At 34.0% G+C, this 21,883-nt stretch overlaps 4 protein-coding genes across 6 annotated transcripts; 1 reads left to right on the top strand and 3 right to left on the bottom strand.

Annotated features, from left to right (window-relative positions):
• Nucleotides 1–643: 643 nt before the first annotated feature.
• On the bottom strand, nt 644–3,876 carry LOC143447523 (uncharacterized). Of its 2 annotated transcripts, none has more exons than XM_076947704.1 (3): nt 1,646–3,876; nt 1,338–1,489; nt 644–1,268 (listed from the first exon to the last, which is right to left on the bottom strand). In XM_076947704.1, the coding sequence occupies exons 1-3, from the start codon at nt 2,241–2,243 to the stop codon at nt 1,215–1,217; spliced, it is 804 nt and encodes a 267-aa protein (XP_076803819.1). In that variant the 5' UTR covers nt 2,244–3,876; the 3' UTR covers nt 644–1,214. The 2 variants fall into 2 exon arrangements, with proteins under 2 accessions (XP_076803819.1, XP_076803820.1); XM_076947705.1 differs by having other exon boundaries at nt 1,338–1,477; nt 1,646–3,874.
• A 2,160-nt stretch (nt 3,877–6,036) lies between these two features.
• LOC143447023 (general transcription factor IIH subunit 1-like) lies at nt 6,037–10,503 on the bottom strand. Of its 2 annotated transcripts, none has more exons than XM_076946931.1 (14): nt 10,246–10,503; nt 9,760–9,851; nt 9,429–9,535; nt 9,224–9,320; nt 8,193–8,346; nt 7,918–8,067; nt 7,717–7,802; nt 7,508–7,635; nt 7,260–7,326; nt 7,064–7,152; nt 6,860–6,980; nt 6,581–6,793; nt 6,387–6,479; nt 6,037–6,197 (listed from the first exon to the last, which is right to left on the bottom strand). In XM_076946931.1, exons 1-14 carry the CDS (start codon nt 10,388–10,390, stop codon nt 6,117–6,119), a joined length of 1,623 nt encoding a protein of 540 aa, XP_076803046.1. In that variant the 5' UTR covers nt 10,391–10,503; the 3' UTR covers nt 6,037–6,116. The 2 variants fall into 2 exon arrangements, 1 of the variants encoding a protein (XP_076803046.1); XR_013114011.1 differs by having other exon boundaries at nt 6,141–6,197; nt 6,387–6,509.
• A 3,290-nt stretch (nt 10,504–13,793) lies between these two features.
• On the bottom strand, nt 13,794–17,978 carry LOC143447061 (ruvB-like 2). Its single transcript, XM_076946988.1, has 11 exons — nt 17,826–17,978; nt 16,321–16,506; nt 15,856–16,026; nt 15,672–15,770; nt 15,460–15,566; nt 15,146–15,363; nt 14,970–15,062; nt 14,767–14,887; nt 14,531–14,636; nt 14,207–14,350; nt 13,794–14,135 (listed from the first exon to the last, which is right to left on the bottom strand). Exons 1-11 carry the CDS (start codon nt 17,829–17,831, stop codon nt 13,983–13,985), a joined length of 1,404 nt encoding a protein of 467 aa, XP_076803103.1. The 5' UTR covers nt 17,832–17,978; the 3' UTR covers nt 13,794–13,982.
• Nucleotides 17,979–19,403: 1,425 nt separating this feature from the next.
• LOC143445978 (cyclin-J-like) lies at nt 19,404–21,872 on the top strand. The gene has a single exon (XM_076945405.1). The coding sequence runs from the start codon at nt 19,594–19,596 to the stop codon at nt 20,533–20,535; it is 942 nt and encodes a 313-aa protein (XP_076801520.1). The 5' UTR covers nt 19,404–19,593; the 3' UTR covers nt 20,536–21,872.
• Nucleotides 21,873–21,883: the final 11 nt, after the last annotated feature.

The raw sequence follows: 21,883 nt of genomic DNA, 5'->3' as shown, positions 1-21,883 counted from the left end.
TAACAACAACTGTCACAACAGTGGCTTGATATTTAAAAACTAGTTCAAGCATCTTTACAAACATGTGTTACAAACTTATTAATAACCTGGTCGGAACCTTTAATTTTACAGTGTTAAAAAGTTTTCACGAACTTTGCTGACTGCAATAATACTGCTTTGTTTAAAATTTGGCAAGATAGAAATAATAAAAGACATTATTTCATTGTTTGCAAGTTCAAAGCAGCAGTAATGTGAAGAAAGTAAGCCACAAATGGAAATAGATAGTAGAGATGTGCAAGGGAAAAAAGATTCGAATTGTGAGAATAGGAATGTTGGATTTTGCTTGAACAGATTTGTGCAAATCCGAATCTGCACAAATCGAAACTTTCCTCTTTTCGTGCTATCAATTTACCTGTTAAGTGCTTATCATGCACAATCATGCTTAAACTTGCCATTTTGTTGTTAATGAATAAAAAAAAATAAATCTGTTTTCTGCTTTGACGAATAAACAAAAACTTGAGCATTTTAAATTGTGGTTAATTTTTAACTTTAAATGCAAAATAAAAGATTACGGCCGAATCTACTGGCATGATTTGGATTCGCACGAGTAATAAAAATGGTCGCTATTCATGTTAGATTTGGCACATTCCCATCGACAGATTGTTTGCCACAGCACAATTTCTACTGGTAATTTTTATTAGACATAATGGAATTAATGGTGCACAGAGTAAAAATATAGAAGTACGTAACAAAAAGTATGAGTAGCTTTAAATATGTCAGATCTGAATCTGGCAGCAAGTACTAAGCACTGAATTATGGAACTAAAGTACCGTACGAAGCGTCTTTTTGATGGACAAAAAGAAACTATTGAAAACATCATCTTGGGAAATAAATTTCTACTGTCGATAAAGACATCATTTTCCTACCTCATACATAGTAGTAGTACTAAAAAAGTATGGTGGTAAAACAAACTTTGCACAGGCGATTGGTGATATGCCATAGCTAAAGGTCGTTGTTTCATAAAGATACTGAATAATACAACTTGAAGAAAGTTGAAATAGATTTGTCATACAAATTGTTGCAAATAGTACAAGATCAGATGCATTTATGTTGGATTTTCAAGAAAGTTGGTACTCCAGGAAAGCAATAACTGAAATATGTTTCGCAATAATAATGATGTTTACGAGTAGGTCTGAAATACTTGCCAAGATTTTGATCTCTGACTGCAATAACGATTATTCTTCCAACTCTGGCTCAAGCTTTGGCCCAACATAAATGTGACTCATCCCCTGGTAACAACCGAAAGCAATTTTAAAACATTGAAACTGCTTAGTAGGCAATTTTCTAGTGCTAATTACCTTCCAGTGATCAGGTAAAATTTGCATTTTGTTATCTCGAAGATCCAGTTTGACAATATGGGCAAGATCTACTAGCAAGGCGTCGCACAAGGAAGATATCTTATTTCCACTTAAAAGCAGAACTTTAAGGCTTTGTGCACCTGGTGTAAAAACTAAAATGATTTGATTTAAGTGGCATAAATATTGGATGCTTCGTTAATATGATCATTTGTAAGATGGATTTTGAAATAAGACTATAAAAAATTAAAAATAACCTTGCATTTACAAATTCATGTAAAATCAACTACACAATAAAACTGTATTATCACCTGTGATTGATTTAGGTACAAATTCAAACTTGTTGTTGTTAAGATTGAGATAAGTGAGACTGTTCAATGAAAATGTGTTAGGAATATCAATCAGTTCATTGCAACAGCAATTTAACCACCTGAGACATTTCAAGTTTTTAATTTCTTTTGGCAAAACTTGTAACTTGTTTTGTCGAAGTCCTAATTTTTCCAGCTGCTTAAGTTCCGCTATCTCACCAGGCAGGGAAAAAAGACCACAGTTGTTAACCCACAGTTGTCGTAAATTCTCAAGTTTTCCAATTTCTGATGGCAGTATTCCGATATTGTTTGAGCTAACACTTAAAATCCTGAGACACTTTAAGGTATCCAACCTTGCTGGTAATAATGTTAATCTATTATTATCAAGAATCAGTTCTGTTAATGTCTGCGCTAATGGTAATACTTCCGTGGGTGGAAATACTAAATCATTATCATTTAAAAGTAAATGTTTTAACCAAATGAGATTAGATAGTTTAGCTGGAATAACTTTCAAGTGTCTGTGTGCTAAATTCAAAGAGGTCTTCTTGTGATCTTTTAAAAACTGCTCAATTATATCATCCACTTCATTTGTGTCTTCCATTCGATTTCAGTACCAACAATATTATTTCATTAATTTCTTCTATATTGAAAGGTTTATTGTATCCTAATGGCGCTGTCGCATAATTAGGCCTAGAAGTTTCAAACAATCAAATGAAAACTTATTATAGTTGAAAAGTATATGAGTTAAAATAAGTGTTTTAACAAACTATAGCCAGTCCAAATTCGCTACAAACCTGAGTGGAGTATTCCTTTACTGCCTATAAGCTCAGTTTTTGAAATGTGAAACTGATGCCGTTTGCTAAAATTGGTATTATAGGCTGTCATGTTATCACCTTAGCAGCGGTATCCATCATCAAACAGTTAACTCACACTTAAAAGGCATCCATATGCTGTGCACCTTTCCCAATGACATGTTTTGCCTTTTTTTCTTTTGTCTTTTGCAATACTCTTTTGCATAATTTGTTGTTTTCACATTTTATTTAAACTCAAGAGCCTAACAATCTTGCGAGCTTGGTGGCCATGCAGCAGTCTACCATCTTATAACATAACTGTATTATTGTCATCTTGCATGTTTTTAGTTTTAAGTCCTAAGATTATGCTTCTTTTTCCAGTTCATTAACTGCTCATTCTGAGCATATAGTCTGTATATGTGCTGTAGCATCTTATTTTTTGCTCCGCAAAGTTACTGGCAAAAAATATACTATAGGATGTGAGGAATATATTTCTACGAACTCATCAAAGCATGAAATGTTACCGTGAAGCCTCTGTTACCAAGATTGTTTGTTTGCAGCTTTCTAATACCATTTATTATTAAATTTGGTGTTTTGCACTCCAACAACCAGCTACAGATGGAAAGATTCAAGTCATTAACTTGCCTTGAGCAGAGTTTTTGTAAAGACTTGATTTATGTTTTGTTGTTTAAAAGGCTTGTCTAAATTTTTGATAGCATGCAAATTTTTGTTGACTCAAATCGTGTCAAAATCAAAATTAATTCAAGTTGTCATTGAACCGTTTTTAAAATTTGTGAATTTCTTCAAGAGCTACTCTATAGCCTATGCAACATATTCTATTGAATGTGCAAAAATGGATAAAATTGGATGTTATGCTTATATTATTTCATGAGTATCTAGAACACTGCTTAGTATCAAAGCATAGCGGAAAGCAAATAGTGAATAGTTTTTATGTCGAGGTATATTGTAAAACTTGGACTTGATGAACATGACTGATGACTTGACATTCGTTGAGTCCATCACCGGCACTTGGCGTAGGTTAAGTTACCAGGTTCGCTTATAGAACAGTGGTTTTGGTACAAGATTTCTTCTCTTTTTCTCCAGTTTTTATCTTCCTCTTTCCTCACGCCCAGTGTATTTCTTGACGGCTAAGAAGTAGTTTTAGTTTAACACAACGTTTCAACTCCAAGCTTTGAAAAAGTAATCCTACTATAAATTTTGTAAAGGAATGATACGTCTAGATATAACGTCTATAGAAGGAAAGAGAGGAGTATATGTCTTGTACCAAAACCACTATTAAAAAGTGTACCGATATCACTGGTAACCACTAACATATAGACCACCTAATCTAACCAAAGATCCAAGCCCATGTCCAACAGGTTTGACGTTGGTTTTATGGGTTAAGTGACCGTGCTAGGTTGTTGTTACCAATAATTATAAGTAACCTATCTTAATTATTTTGAGCATGTCTTAAGCTTTTTCGGCTTTGTCATTTTTTTCCATTCACTGGTGCGTGACAGTAGCAACTGGCTTGATTTTCGACCTCACCATGCTTTTGACATAACATAAAATGATTGACTTGACCACAACGTTTTCGTTACAATGAGCGCTTAATTATGGTGAGCCGTCACCGTGTTGATCGACTTATTATGTCATGCAAGTTCTCGCTTTTGTATTGAAATATGAGTCCAACGAAGCTCGGACGGACCCAGCCGAATCAGCATTTTAACAATAAGCTAAGTCGCAAAATAAGCCAAAACCTCAGGCTAGAACAGTGGTCGGAAAACTTTTATTACGATGGCCCAAATTTTCATTTAATTATTAAATGAAGGCTCAACATTACTTGCGAAATATACTTAATGAAGTAAGTATTACTAACTCACTAATAACTTTAATGTGCTTTTCTCTTTTTCGCAGCAGAAATTATTTTTTGAAGCTATTAGGATAAGTTCAGTTAAAGTTTAATCTAGTTACGTGCTTTCGACAGGTTTTAGCAATATACGGTAACCTGCAATTAACAGACAGTTAGCAAATGAAAATACACACGCATCACTAATGTTAAGTTGTATTGCAGCCTAGAAACTAAAACGTGCATTGGTTTGTGCGAGCTTAGGTTGAAGTTCCGCTAGCTGACTATTGCAGTCAGTTCTCATTACTCTAAATTTAATATGTTGATTAAGAAATATGAAATTTAAATTCAGCTTTCACACTTTGTTGGAAATTATCGTTTCATAAGTACTGATCAAATAAAGCTTAAACCTCTGTATATAAAGGTTCGCTGACTGAAGTGCGACTTAGATATCCTTCGAACACACACTGTGAATTATTCAACTATTGTCCAAGTCACAAATGGTAATGGTAAAGCTAGGGGCTAGATAGTTAGGGTAGTGAAGGATTAGCGTTATAAATAAAAATAAGCTTGCATTCTCAATATGACGCAACAATTAACCCTACGTGAGTGGAGGTTTACTGGTTGTGTTTTCCAGATGTTTGCCGTTATGGCTGTAGTTAACCTTTATTCAAGATGAAAAAAAAAACATCATGAAGTGGATTGCTAGCGCTCTAAGTTAACCAGGCTAATAGAAAAAAGCTCTGAAACTATCACTCAACCCACATTTACTTGGTTACAGGATACAATATGTGGCCCATTATATTTTGCTTGAAGGCCCACAGTTTGCCGACCACTGGGCTAGCATAAGAATAAGCGTCTAATTGCTTGGAGACCATGTTGAGACTTAAAAGTCATTACTACTTCATATAATTGTTGTGAAACAATAACATTGTTAATGAAAAATACTGTCAATGTATTGTACTATTTATTTTCGTCATTAACTGTGCGGAACGAAAGTTACCACGCTAACTGTTGTAGTTTGAACACAATAAAACACATGCTCACTAACAAGTAACGAGCAGGAAAAAGTGGCAAAACCCAAAGGCTTAAAGCATGCAAGATAGCAATAATACAATTTGACACTCGTGCTATAAAATGGTAGGTGAGCATGGCCACCAAACCCACAAATAATTTCTATAGATGGGTTTGGTTCATATAGGTCCTGCCCTTCAGCGTATAATCAGAACCAAATTCAGGGGTAATCTAGCTTGCCAAAGTTAAACAATCGTAAAAGTCAAGGTGTAGACGACGATAAATCTTTGGTTGAAGCGAAACTAAAGTAGGGGATTACCCTAATATCTTCACAAATTTTGTATTGCAAAAAAGTAGGGACTTCCCCTAATATTTTCCAAACTATTCTTTGCTAAATACTAAAATAAGAAACAGGATATAGTTTGGGACTCTTAAGGTTAACTTTATATCTAAACTGACATAGTCATTAAAAAGATTTTACCAATTACCAAATTCAAGGTTTATAAAAGAAGCTGGTAATACCGTCACTTTGCGAACCTGAAATTATGCATCACTAAACATTACTGGTGTAAATTGTGGGTTTCCTAGCTTTCATCGCTTTTATTTCAAGGTCAACTATTCAATCACATTAATTTGAACTAACATTTCTGTGTCACAAGGTTGCATCATTCTAACATCAATCTGTATATATTTCGTTACATAAGCCATAGCCTACTGTTTAAAAAGCACCACAACAGTAATATCATGGTTTTGTGTATTACAAAAAAAGTCAGCAAGTCAAAATTTTCTAATGATGCAAAATGAATAAAAAATAGCACTGCTATTTTCTTAACTTTTTGCTTTGCCAGGAATGAAACTTTTTATATGCAACAGTAAACATATCTTCTAAGTGCTCTGTAACCTACAAGATAAAAGAAGTCTGTGATTACGATGTTTCCAAAATAAAGAATAAGAATCATTTTATCAAAGCCAGACATTATCAGTTTATCAGCCATAATCTACGAGTGAAACAAAATTATCACCATAATACCAACAAAGTAATAGGTAGATCGTTTGGCACTATGTATTCGTGGGTAATTGCTCTACTTACATTAGCATGGACCACACACCGCCTTAATTGTTCCTTGAAAGGCAAAACTCTTGTGTGGTGAAAATCTTCAATACTTTTACGCATTCTGCTCACCTAAAGGAGCACCAAAACAAAATTGGCAACCTTCAAAAAAACACTTTTAAAATAACACTCAAAGCTTCAGCACCTAGATAAATCGGCCTTCTATACTTTACCTTTTCTTGAAGAAGTGGTGTATTAGCTGGAAAACACAACCAAAAATGCCTTAGCAGTTCAGATGCAGATAAGTAAAGTGTCTTTAGTTCACTCTGTTGTTCAGGTGAAAGTAAACGTTGTACAATGTTAGTAGACGCCTGCTCGGAATTACCCACAGCACCGTCTGGTGACAATTCTGTTAGAGCTGCTGCTGCATCGTCTGAACTTAAAGCCTGCAGATCATCAAGCATTAATACTACTAATAAATCGGGCAAGACGAAGATACTGTAACATCTTACAAGTGCAAGCTTTGGTCGGTAATTTCTACACTGTGTTAGTACAATGTTCATTCCTTCTCGCACGTTTCGGCTGCTCAGTTCTTGGTGTATCTGGTTTACAAGTGTGGGCCCATGACTATACCTATTGAAACAGATATTATTGGGTTTACTACTGCTCTATATTAATACAGTGAAAAACAAAACTGTACTTCTGGCCAGGCATACCTGTCAGAGTTTTGCAGTTTTAATTCCAATTCAATTTTATCGTTATTTTCCTCTAGGTCATCATAGGTGGTAGCCTCTTTTAGTTTTGTCTGCAAGAAATGGATTTTAAAAGGAATATATTTTTAAGCAGGAAAATGGGCTAAAACCTTGGATCATATATTAAAAGAACTTTCTTCAGCGCAACAAAAAATCTTACTCTTTTCGTTGGAGGTTCACCGTCACCTGCGGCTTCCCCATTTCGTTGTGACTGCTTGTCAATAGCTCTACAAAAAGCATGTTCAAAGTGTGGATATCGCCTAATGAAAGACTTTGATGGATGAAACACAATATGTGCTTAGAAGTCCTTTGCATGTAACATACCATGTAACAAGAATTTCATTAACTTTTATTCAGCCAAACCGAGTGATATGTATCAAAGAAGTACTATTGTAGAATGTAAATTACTTGTTGCGAGAAGTAAGAATCATTGCATTCTGATGATTAAACCTCTTGATAATATTCTTGTGCATTATTTGAGTATTACTTGGCTTGCCTTTTGCACTAGTCCCTGGATCCACGCTTGCTCCATAACCCTAAAAGAATGCTTTTCAGTTTTAAACTTCAAATTCCGAAACCAGAAATAAATGCAAGTAAAATTTGAATTTCCACTTTACTTCGTCCTTTGCACTGTCTTCTTCATATAAATAATTGAGATCACTGAATATGTCTTTAACACCAGAGTTTAAAAGAGAGACAATGTCTGTAAGAAAAAAATTAGCATTGTTCTACACGTATGATGTAGCTATTACATTAAGAACACTGCTACACGGGCTGTCAATAAGCCTTATCAGATAAAACTTGTGGTAAGGTAGTACCTTGGTCATCTTTCTTCACACAATCTGAAAACAGATCCTTGGTACCATGATTAACTCGGTCTCTGTGGAAATAATGAGATTGAAAGAACATGGTCCAAAATTCTTTTTCACTCAGTTTATCTGGAACCTTCTCCAGATATTTCTTTTTAACTGAAATTACATAACAGAGTTAAAATCAAAGTGTTTCATTTCATAAGGTAACCAAAACAGCAACAATGACAGAATAATTCACAGAATAAAGAAACACTAATATGATGAATGCTAATATGCTATACCTGCAGGATATGTTGTGAAAATAGACTGGATTGTATCTGCAGTAAGATTGTATCTTAAGCCATTGCATCCATCTGCTTGCGGTCGAACATCTGAAAGAAAAGCCGCCGAAACTCCAACATTTTGAGCAGCTGGACTATCAGAAGTGGGCAGTTTCTACAACACACATACAATCTTTGAGGAAAAATACTTTTGTGACAATATCTATCTAAATTTGGCAAAACCAAGAGGTTAAAAAAATGTCTGCTCTTCTTTCTTAAAGTGAGGAGCAATTCCAAAAACAAGTTGGCTTAAATCAAAGGTTAGTTTCAGTAAATATACTGGAAAAAAGATGTGTGCTTTTATCTAGTAGTTAAGCAGTTATTGTCATATAAGTGGCAAAAAAATGACATGGACTGAAGTTTTTATTATATCACAATAAAAGAAACAATAAAGATGACTCAGATAGTTGGATCATATATGAACGGAATGTTTTGTGTGGCTGACAAGTAAATAGTGATAGGTATAATTAATGCTTACTTAAGTGCATTACACGAACATTTTGTGTTAAATAAGCTTAAACTAGCTTACCATCGGTGTATTCGTACTGGTTACTGTAGAAACTAACTTACAGTACTGTGCAGTCTTGGCTGCTGGCAATAGCCTAGTCCAGTACCGCTAACTGTCAGTAAAAACAAGAATGCTTTACCAGTTCATGTATTGTCATCTGTGACATTCCTAAGCTGAAAATAAACATCACCTGCTATTAATTACCTACCTAAGAAGATGTATTTCATTCAAAATGCTTTAGCAGGTCTACTACTACTACCATATCTAATGCAAACCACAGTCATCAAGCATATTGTTATTAGATTGTGACATCAAAATGACCGCCATCTGCATCATAATATGAAGCTAAATTTGCAACACAATATCGGCGATAACTGCTTAAACACTACATATTATTAAAAATCCATCCACTAGCATATGTACTAGCAACTACTCTTTCATTTAAGGCCAACTTGTTTGACTTGCTCCTCACATGTTAACTTACAGCAGCATGAGAATTCCAGAACTCCTGTGGGGTGATAACACCACTCACAACTAAATCTTTGTATGTTTGAAACAATTCAGGATCAGTCTGAAGCAATCTTTAACATAATAATATACGAAATGAAAGAATTAAGAATATATGAATATGCATGAGTGAAAATATGCATTTAAATGGCAACTTAAAATATATATCAATTTGTACACACTTATTTTTTTCTTCTAATTCCTTATCAATCCTTTTTCTGAAACGTGGAAGCATTGACGCCAGTAAATTTTTCACACTGTCACGCTCACTTTTCGCAGAAGCTTGGGTCTAAAATTGTTTTAAGCACAAGCATTATCAGCTGCTAGGTACCTCAAAACATAACTAACATGCAAACTACCGAGAGATTTTGTTCGAAAATGTACCAAGACATAATCTTATCTTTATATTACTGAAAGGTTCACACCATATGTATATTTACATCTGCATATGATATTTTGCAAGTTAAATACATTAACAAAATTTGCATTATCATGGTTATAAAAATAACCTACATCATGAGCAAAATGAAATGCATAGGAGTTGCCATTTAGAAGTATAATTTGAAGCTGAACCTTCGCTTTTCCTTCTGGACTGACTTTTTGACCTATACAACAAGCAAGGACTATAAACATTGATATTACATAACATACTGTACTCATAAACACCTAAAGAAATATCTTGTTGAAAACAAGCAATAAAATATCAAAAATAGAATAATTCATTATCTATAATAATAATAAATACACAAATCATTAATTGTAGTTATGCTGTGCTAGAAATCAAAGGAAAAGGGTTTTTACAAATAGATTATTTTTTACTACATATAAACAAACTACTAAGCTGTAAATTTTATTCATTTAGTCATTTCATTCAATTTAGTATTCATTTATATTTAATAATTTTATCTAATACATATGTATCTTATATTTAATACCGTTAACATTTAATGAGAAAAACTCTGAAGTATAAATAGAACAGATTTTAAAAAGTATACTTACATTTTATGTCAGAATAATGTGCAGTAAGTTCAAACTGATCTTTTCCTTCAGGACACCATGCTATTCTCTCACTCATCATGTATAGAGATCCATCCCGCTTCTTATAACGAACATTGTTAACAAGCAGTTGAACTTGCTCAGCCATGACATTCAGGTGCGTAAATTTTCAGCTTTAAACGAAATATTTCAGTAGGCTATTGGTTTCTCTTGAATTAAATAATTTACTCAAAAATATTTAACCTATAAATAAAGTTGATCACCATCAAATTTAATAAAATTGCCAGAATAATGATCACTAACTACTTTAGAATTCTAGTCAGTATCAGACTTTAATGAATGCCGTTATGACACTCAATTTTTGTCTTTGGGCACCAAACATCCCAACCACCAGGGTTGAAAACTTGATCAATTTTCAAGTGAGTTCAAGTTCAGAAAGGTTTTTAAAGCCCGAGTTCTGCAATTTGAATTATTTGAGTTCAGCAGTGTTAAGTTCAACTTAAGGCTTTTCTGATAGATTTTGGGAGTTTGTTATAACTTCAACCTGCAAAACTTAATGAAGTTTTTATTGTAATGCATACAACAAACCACTAAAGTACGGATGCGTGCCATATTAAACCTAAAAGTCGAAATAAAGTTGTACTCAACACATTTAAGTTGGTGAATTTTCACAACTAAATGGCATTATTTATTTAAAAATTCAAGATACAGTAGAATTTATTTAGAACGGTTTTGAATATATTCACTTATAATGTCGGTTCGCCTATGAAGTCACATTTCATCGAAACTGATTGAAAGAAAGAGGTCACCAATGACCGATTCAAATTTAATGAATACATTACTGCGCTCAGTAACAGATTTAATTCTAAACACAAAAACGAGCTAAAATTAAAGCAATTTAGAAAGTGTCATTATGACAAGTAAAGTTGGTCAGCTGTGTGAGATATTGTTTTTTGTTTATTACATAATATCTAATCATGTAAAAGAAATTTGTGGTACATCTGGCACCGCATGTAAAAAAGTTGACGCTTGGTTGTAAAAAGGTTCGTCATTTCTACCGTCGGATGTAATGTTATTTCATGGTAGGCGGAAAAAAGCACTATTACTATTGTTGACCTGCAAGTTGAAAATCACTCAAGCATAGCATGGCGTACTACCCTGTTATGCCTCTTGTGCGCCCATTGAATGGTAGGTAAAAGGTTAGTCCAATCGCTGTAAGGTAAAGCACACTCGTTTTTAGTGTTTTAGTCCACAGGAACAGAATTCTGATCCTTGGGATGGGGTTTCTTTTTGCCATCCGCATGCACTAATCCTAATCTATTTTGTAGTATTTTTACCATGTTACCAAGTATATTTCTACATATTCTCTTTATTCTTAGCTTAGTTGCCAAACTGACTCAGCATCTTGTGTAACTCACAGCTTTATTTTTATGTTTGTAAGCATTCTTTTTAATTGTTGTAAATATTGCACAGTATGTTGGTGTGTTTATTGATCACACTAACCATTATTCATGTTTATCATTTAGTTACATTATTTATTGTTGCACGTTCTAAGCCTTTGCTACTTTTCCTGCTCATTGTTTGCTGGTGGAATTGTTACTTTACCACGCTATAATGGTTGGCATTTTATTTTTCATTCCCCCACATACAATGACTGTATGGCAATTGTAAGAATTTATATAATTGGCGTTTTAATAAGCACTTGTGTGTTCTCTGGCTAGAGAAAAATTTGACTTTTAAAAATGCGCGTGTTGGGTTTGGTGGCTATACACACATAGCTGTCCCGTTTAACTATAATATGTATCCGGGTAGAAGAGTAAACTGCTTGTAGTACGTAGAGTGTTACGAATTTACAAGTGCTCTAGTTTTGTTAGATTAATTGTGTTGCCAAGTTGTCACTGTTCAGAAAGGACACGATAGATATCTAAAAAGTGTGGCCTCAGCTGATTGGCTATAGCTAAAAGGATGAATAGAATAGATCTGGGTTTAATCGCTCTCTCCTGATAAAATATGCTTTTAGAAAATCTGGTTTCATGAAAGGCATCTAAAAAAATGTGTATGTGGAAATGACATGATAATTTCTTCTGATGTAATTGCGACTACATTTTGGTAGATAAGAACATGGACTTTATGAACGTTGTACTGACTCAAAGAAACAAGAAGAGATAGTGCTCAATAAGCAACGGAGTCAAAAAGTTAATAGACAAAAGGAGTTTTAAACGAACCATTAACGCCTTTGGCTTTATGTCATCCTAAAACATCAATCCTAACCCCACATCCCCACAACTGAATGACGAAAAATAAACAACACCATGGTCCAATATAGAGATAGCCTATTACAAAGACTAGCCTAAATAAGCCTGGATAGCAATTAGCCTAAGAGGTCACATCACATTTCATTTCAACACACACCTAGCCTATATAGTATAGTCAGACAGTTTACAGGTTTAGCTGAATGTATGATCAATAACAAAGGTCCCAATTAGGGATGTGCCGCGAGGAAGATTAATCGGGTTCGTGCGAACCCGAATATCTTGAAGGTCGACCCGAACGAATCTCGAATCTATTCGTATTAGAACGAAACAATAAAATTTTCTCCAAAAGTTGTCAAGTCTTGCTTCTAAAATGACGTAATCGATAAAAAAAATCGCTTTCTTTCGAAAAATAGTGTTTAAAAAACGATTGAAAAAGCAAAATCGTTAGGAAAACAACCTTCATTGTAAGTACTGCTGACTCTAGTTTAGCATTGTCGGGAAACTAGATCATCATTTTTTACGAAAGTCAGTAAATTTATTAGTAATATTGTATTCGGGTTCGACATTGTTGGTATTCGTGTTCGCCCGAATCTTCCATAAAAGCGATATTCGGCGAATCTATTTGGGTTTGGGTTCGTATAGTCCCAATTCGTATTTCTGCTTTGACATTGCTGCTGTGTTAGGCACCTGAGTCAAGCTAGCGAACAGTGTCTAGCGAACTTAAACTGTTTGCAAAAGCTTTACAAATGCAAAGTGGGCGAACAAAAAAATTTAAAAAGACAAATTTGCTTTAACTTGGTCTACACTTACCGGCCACGAGAAATATTCTATATATACTTGATCCAAATACCTGAGTTAAGCACATTGTTTATATTTTGTGATTTATAAATGCCGCCATCTCCGTCACCATTATGCAATGAACTTTTTGCTACCTATTTATGCCTCTAATAAATCAAGCAAATTTACAGGTTTACTAACCCACCCCATGTTGTGGTTTGCAGTAACCACGATAGTTCAAGCAAATATAAGCATAATTTGTTATGTGTTATCTCGTTTAATTGAAAATATTATCTTATAAAGCTGAATAGCTGGTTATGACTTATTACCATATTTAAAAGTTAATCAAGGGAGTACTCATGTATGAAAATTTTAAACCGGTACATTTCCAAAAGAACCGTGGTTTGCTACTGCTTTTATCAACGGAAACTTTACGATGAATGTGAAAGAATTCTTGGTGTTGATTCAAGCTATTTTAACTCAATCTTATCACCCACTTCATAAAACAGACGTATGGTATCGCTTGCACGTCAAAAACACATACTTTATTTTTAAAAAAGTATAAAAAGTTTATTGGGGTGACTTCATACAGCAATAAAGCATCCAATAACAGAGGAACGTCAATCTAAACAAAACCATACTGATAAACAGCAACAAGAATCGTCACAATATTATTTGATCCATGTAAGCGCATCTACGTCAAGCCTTTCAGGTTTCCATAGCAACGGCATCACCAGATGCTGCCTTCACTTCATTAAACATGAATTCCTCTTGATATTCCTTAAGGAATGTAGTTGAACGTGATTCGTCGATAAATAACGAGTAGACCTTCTTAATGTCTTCCACAGATACCTCAGTGCCCTAAAAGTGTGTCAAGTAATTTCAGTAGTGACATTAGTGATTGGTATGTGCAATTTGTGCATATTACATACCTTTCTTTTTCTGCTAACAAGGTTGGATGCTGTGATAAGCTGTATCGCATAACGTAGAGATGTTTCCATGCCAATCCTTGTGAGCACAGCAAGAGCCTGATCTTCCATTTCAACATCTTCTTCTTCACATCGAATTTGAAGGATCTATAACATTAACATAAAATGATTTGCAGAAAATGCAACTTTTCATTATTTTATTTATGGACAGTGCATGAAATTGTCAACAAAATAAAACCTTTTTCCCATGAAAAATTATGCTGTTTAATTAGTTACTATATACTATTGTATATATAATTATATACTAATGTTACTAAACGTACTAACCTGTTTTGTTTCTTTTTCAGAGTAAGGGGTAGTAGCAATGATGAGCAAGCGATCCAAAAGATCAATAGGGATTCCATGGGGACTTTGATAGTTGGTGCCTCTAATTCTAATTTATACAATATTTAAATGTTAAAAAGTGACTTTTTATATTACAAACATACCAGTGACCATTACAAACATACCAGTATGAAAACACTGACTGCATGTAAACTGTGGAGTAAACAATAATTTACTACCTAGTTATCCCTCTGTTAGTGGCCATGATCAGCACTGGTGCCATATCACTCTCGAGCAAACGATTTAAAAAGGAGAAGCATTCGATATCAAGCATATGGACCTCATCAATAAATAAAACACCTAAACCAAAGAAGAAAAGTTAAAGTTAATTTGAGTAAACATTAGTGTGAAACATTTAATCAATCCAATAAAGATACCAAACCTGGAATAATTTCAGCTTTTCCTTCTTCTCTCCACTCCGCAACTTTAGAATTAATCTGTTCCCTCACTTCGCTTTTGATTTCACCAGTGTCGCCTGCAACAGTGCAGCGTGGACAATAAACAAAACACGTTATGAAAGGATAGCGCAACAAAGTCTACATTCTTAGAAATAGTTACCTGAAAAAAGGGCAAGAAATCCTTGTGTTCTGCTGTTGATTACATCAATCTCATGGATAGTGACAGTGTGAACCACCTCCTTTCTTTTCTGCAATTCACCTTCGGGACACTGCACAAATCTAGTCTGTGAATCCGTAGCATCATAATCACGAGCGCGTGTAAATGAACGTCCAAGTTTGGAAATTTTGCCTGTGGCTTTATCAATAGTAATGATGTCACTGAAAACATACAACATAGCTATTTACATATTATTGCTAAGTCAAAAAATATATTCACAAGCACAACCAACTAAAATAGGATCAAACGGTTCATACCCGGCTTGTATTTTTTCCTTTGTAATCTGTTCGATCATTTTTTGCCCAAGATCAAAAATAGTTTCCATGTCTGTTGTTTTCAATGTCAGTTTGCCAATTTTTGCTCCCTAGAATAAAGCATTGTTAACTGACACATTCAGTTATTTGAAATAATTAAAAATGAAATAATTTTTATTCCTATTCAGTACGTTTGGTCAAATATTGTAACTTACGGTTCCAGTTGCGGGGCGTTCTACACTAACTTCTACAACTTCTCCTTCAATCATCTCAGTTTCTTCTTTAATCCGCACCCCAATTGCTTTTCGAAAAGCCTATAAATTTTAAAACATTTTATAAAATATTTCTATCTCAAGGAAAGTTTGCGAAGCTTTACAGGTCAAACTTTTATCACATCACCTGCGTAAGAGCTTCAGTCTTGCTCATTTCCAAAGAAAAAATTTCACTACCAGCCATTGCCTGAAAAGGAGCATCACGGCTCATGGCTTGCGACATACCCATAGCTATAGCAGTCTTGCCTGTGCCTGGTTGACCAGCTATCAATAGAGCTCGACCTGCTATTTTTCCTTCCTAATGGGCACAAAAAAACAAAAAATAGACAACAAAATTTTAAACGCAAGTAAACAAACATCGTAAACGTTGGTCTGAGTTTATTTAAAACAGTACAAATTAAAAAAGATTCTTCTGCTTTAATGTATTCACTTTTAGTATATAAAGTTAAAAATAATTATGTTACCGCTAACATTGATAAACAGCATATTTCCCAAGACAAATCTAATGTGAAAACCTTTACCTTGGACTCCTGGCTTTAATATATAAAAAAAACTATCATTATCATGCATCATCTTAATAACAAGAGCTTACTTTGATCATTTCCAAAATAACTCCAGCAGCTCGTCTAGCAGCCAATTGGCCAACCATTCCCTGCGATACCTGTCTGGGCTCCAGATCATCATTTAGACCCAACCCTCGAACGTGGGAATGTGCTCCAATCCTTTCAAGTCTTGTAACTTCTCTCACTTCTTGCACTTTATTTACTGTACTTGCAGCCTAAGAACAGCAATATATTAAAAAAAAGGTAAAATGCAAGAAAGCACTTAATAGCTTCAAAGAAATAAAAAAGTACACATATAAACCATTTTATAAGATCACAAAAGTTTGGTATTTGGGAGTAAAGATATAACCTGCTCACTTGTGTTGAGACATTTTTGTTGGGAACATATAAAAATACTTACAGCAAAACAAGCCCACTCTCTAAGATATGGCAATGCGAAAAATAATTCCAAAAAGTATATATGGATTAAAGACCATTTAAAAACACTACAATTTTGTAATTAAAATTTTTGTTACATGATGTGTGTTTTGAGTGCCGAGAGTGGCAAGAAGTCGAGAATGTAATGATTTAAATTTTAGTGTGACAAGAGGCCCAAATCTTTGTTTCTTTATTGTAAATTGGCATTAAATAATTGATGAAATTTGTCTTGTTTGTTCACTATAAATCAGTTCTAACATAATACAAAAATAGAACGTAACTGGGCAGAATATATTCAATAAAATGGAAAAGCCGACAAATAAACAAATTTGCATCAGATTTTCTGTTAACTTTTAGCCTATTAAAATCCTAAAAATTGAATGGCATTACAGCAAAACGTTTGCGGTCAGTGAAAACAAAGAAATACTAGGTGGGTGAGAAAAAACAAAGAGACAAAAAACAAAAGCAAAGGAAGCAGCAAGGGGAGAAAAAATCTTTACCAAAACCACTATTAAAAAGGCGTCCTGTATTACTGGTAACCGCCACTGGGTATCGAACATGGAAAAAAGCCACATTTATAATGAGGCCAGCACTCAAACCACCCGGCCACAGAGCAAAAAAAACGGCATCTAAACAAACAGCTTTTGTTTTTTATACTTATTATATATCGATGTAGATAGATAAAAAAGTTGGGTACACGATGTGAATCTCGTGCATGCAGCTGCCACACTTTCCACTAAGGCCGGTAGGCCATAGCTTAGTAATTTACTAAAGTGAAGTGACACTTTGGATCAGTGGGTATTAGTTTTTCGTTAACTTACACTTTGGAAGAATTAGGTATGTTTTTAAGTTGAAAATTAGCATACATTTCAATTCACATACTAACTCAATTGCCGTATTCGTATTTTTTAACTTCGGTAAAATAAGTGTAATATAAGTAAAATAATCTCACCAGCCGCCGGTCACCAAAATAGAAAAACGCCAATTTTATAAACAGCTTACCGTTTACTGAAGTAAGTTTTTACTAAATTAGGTATCTGGTATTCGGTAAAATAGACGATGCCTTAAAACATGTAAATTACAGAATTAAGAATTTACCATAGGATAAAATACTTACAGCCATGTTGTTCAGATTTGCAACCAATTTTCAAAGGTGTGAAGCTTAAAATTAATAAAGCACAATTTAGCAACTAGCAAAAAATCAAAAGTAAACTGTAAGTCCGGTTTAATAAAAACTTTTCTTCACCAATTCACCCAGTCTACACAAATTACATGTGGGAGAAATTAAAATAAACGATCTTTAATTTTCGTCGTGTGAATTATTTTCATAAAGATTCGTACAAACGGTCCTTTTCTGTGATTACATTTTGATACAACAGATTTATTTATAATAATTAAAAACTTAGAAAATCAAATAACAAAACGGCGTTGTTCAAATTAAAAAATATAAAAGTAGGCTTCATTACTTCGTTCTACAATTAAATTTCTGCTAAACGGGAATTTGGCTTGATAAGTCGTAAATCCATAAAAAATCATGTAGGCCTACATACAATTTGGATTTATGGAAAAAAAAGATAATCGTCTATTAGGCAGAGTAATTGCAAAATTGCAGATATGTCTATTGTTTAATTAACGTTTAGTGGCTATGCTAGTTGTTCAAAGCTAGTTAGTACCATCACTATTCTTATGAACGTTTTAAGCTTTTAGCTTTAATTGTCAGTTTTCCCGGTGTATAAGAGCATGCTATTATCAACTACCAGACAAAACATTGACAAAAGGATATTTGTCTATGTTTAAAAACATTGATTGAGTGTTAAGTGTCAACGACTGGTCTCAGGTCTGTTTGCTTATTCGTCTATGGGTTTATATTTAGATCGAGTACGATGTAGTGCCAGAGCCCTTTCCCTTCAATGTGACGCCATAAATTCAAATCTAATTATGGTTTAGACGCAGCAGGTTTAGGCAGGGCCGTGTAAAGCACAATATGGGCCCGGGTAAGAAGGTAAATTTAGGTCCCTGCATAAGTTATGTATTCTTGTAATTCCTAAATACTGATTCATAAACAGCCAGTTGCTAAATTTACAAACAATGCAGATATTAATTACAATGCATTTATTTTATAGCGTAAGTTAAATTGTGTAAAAATTCAAAAATCCAAACGTTTTCTCATTGAAAATTAAACTTAAACAGTATAATATACGTAATCACATTTCACATACAATTATGATTTAATTATACGAATCGATTTAATTATTACCCCACAGTTACTTAATTTTTTTAAATTTTTCCTCAAAATTGTTTTACCGGGTCCTTTGCAAATAAGTAGTAAAGGTTTTCGTAATTTAAAAAACGCTTTTGTTGAAAGTCTGCCTCTGTCGCTCCAGGTTGCTTTGGGCGTGATTTTTATTGTTGGAGAAAACACCTTTTAAACATAGATACTACATTAACACATTAGGTATTAATGTAGTATCTATGTTATAGAAGATTAATTATCCTCTAAACACTAAAGATTAAAGATTGCACTCTGAAACTTATTAAATACTTGACCAGAATATCACGCATGTTTTACAAAATTGCTTGCATGTTTTGTACTTACAGTATATCAGTAATTCTAGGAAATTAATTAATTGTTTTTGTTTAAAAAAAAATATAAAACAAAAACTCCAGCGTTGGTGAACTGCCCTACGCCACGAATGGTTTTTCCCTTGCGGCGCGTCGTTTCCATGACTGCTTTTGCATTCCTCTGTTTGCAATTCTTACGAACTTATTAGCCTTACGACTCATGCTGTGAGATTAAAAACTAAGCCTACTGTTAAATAATAAAAGTAATACAGCTATCGTAATAGCTATTAAGCCTAATAAACGTAATACAGCTATTGGTACCGATGGATTGCGAATGGTGGGATTGGAATGACTTGGCTAAAGATATTCACGATACTTTAAAGAGTAGAGAAAATTTGTTGTTGCGGTTAAAAGGCGGTTCTAAATTGATGTACTGGAGAAGATATCTGGTTGATTGGCTTGCTTTGACATGTCAGAAATATCGGCTTAATAGTAATGCGCAACATTTAGCGGTATGTCTATACGATCGTTACACGGATAAGTATGAAATTGCCGTCGATGAGTTGCAAATGTTAGTTTTATGCTGTTTATTGGTCGCCAGCAAATTTGAAGAAAGAGAAGAAAAAATCCCTAAATTTAAAGTGCTCTTAGATCATCTGCAATGGAGTTTGAATGCGAGTGAGTATCTTAACATGGAAATTAAACTGCTTTCTGCATTTGAATGGCATATAGGCTTTCCTACTGCTTCCCATTTCAAAGAATATTACATGCAATATGCTCTTGGTGCACGTGATCTACACGCTGGCCGTCAGCTTGTGAATCGTGAACAAGCATATGTATACTTGGAAAAGAATGTCAATTACTTCTTAGAAGTTTCTCTGCAAGATCAAGCATTTCTTGTTTTCAAACCATCCCTTGTTATGTCTTCGTGTTTGGCTGCTGCTAGGATTTGCTTACACATATCTCCAACATGGACAGTTGATTTACAACAGGTTACCATGTTTTCTTGGAATCATCTTGTCCCTTGTATTGAGGTTTTACTTCGCCTTCATGATGACGATCGAAAAGCGATGCAAAACAATTTTAAAAACTCCACATCAACTGGTAATTTAGGTGTCCATTCTCAACATGAACTAGACAGCACAGGTAGCACCCCTGTAGCATCTCCAGGACCGCACCCTACTTTTCCTAATGAAATGCACAGAAATGCCACCATTCCATTAATTGTCCCTCCCCACAGATACAACAGAGGTTATTTGGTTTGATAACTTAATAGTATCTACTTATTGCTTGGTCCTAATTATACTGCTGTTGCTATTTAAACTGCTTAGTATGAAAGGGCATGCTAGTATTTTGGTTGTGGGAAATTAATGCTGGTGTATAGGTGTTTCCATGCATATGTTTAAAAAAGATTTTTTGATTATTTGTTTTGTTTGCCACTTTCCAAGCGACATTGATACCTTTGCAAAAAAATTATTTGTTATTGCAAGCTGAATTATTTAATGACATTTTTCTTTGTTATACAGTATACGGCAAACAGTGAAACAGTATGAACACTTCATATTGAATTAAAATGTAAGAAATTTGTTACTTTTATGAAGATATTTCCTATCCCTTATCACATCCATGTCAGTCATACTTTTTGTGGCATTAGTAAATATGCTGTATTATTTTGTGTTACCATACTTCCTTTGTAATTAATTGCTCTTTCTCTTTTCATTGCCTTTGCTTTCACTGTGATGTTGGTCTTTCGTTTCACTTTCCTGTCACTATACTTATGCAGTGCTTAGTTATATCTTGTCTTATTTCGTGATCAGTATGTTCACCTCAAGTTTATCCCGCATCTTGCCTAATGTATTACAATTATGTTGAAGGTAATGTTTTTTTGCTTTTTGCTGTGGTGTTACTCTTGTGTTTCTATGTTTATGTCTTATATTAAGTGTTATACTTATGTGCACATCTGCCTTGCCGGCTAAATTTTTTCGGTATATTTCTGTGTGCTCAATTAAATGAAGCTAACTTCAAGTATCCCAATTTTCTTACAAATCAGTTACAGCTAGCCTTAAGTTACATTTTACATTTGTCCTTTAAACAGCTTTGCCTCAGCCTTTATTTCAATGTACATATTTGTAGTATGGTAAGATAGATAGACCATAGATCAACAAGTGAAGTATAGTTTCTATCGCCTTAATGTTTAACAAATTAGCGTTCACCTATTACATAATGGTATATTTTTAGGGTTTTATAAATTTAATTTTGAGGTGTGCCATGTGAGGCATATTGAATAATTAGTATTCCAAAAAGTAGTATATCTATTAGTTGTTAAATTTATTTTTCGCAACTAATTGGTATTTAGCTAATTAGTTAGTAGATATATAGATAGATATTTTGAATTAAATGTATTTGTTTAAGTTTGAGTTTGTAGGTATCATTGCATTTATGGATTCAAAAGAGGGTTTTAGTTTAAGGTCACTTTCGAAAGATGTTTCGTATTGTGCAATGCTTCAGTTAAAAGGAAGTAGGAAAATCGGAATTATGTTGCAGTGCACATCCCTAAAGAAACTTTTATAACAATATATAATAGGTATAGCCAACTGCCAGGACTGCTGAAAA

This window comes from Clavelina lepadiformis, chromosome 2 (assembly GCF_947623445.1).
Source record: "Clavelina lepadiformis chromosome 2, kaClaLepa1.1, whole genome shotgun sequence".
In the NCBI taxonomy this organism is placed as follows: domain Eukaryota; kingdom Metazoa; phylum Chordata; class Ascidiacea; order Aplousobranchia; family Clavelinidae; genus Clavelina; species Clavelina lepadiformis.
Note: the sequence above shows the minus strand (reverse complement) of the source record. Positions and strands in the feature narration are given on the sequence as shown.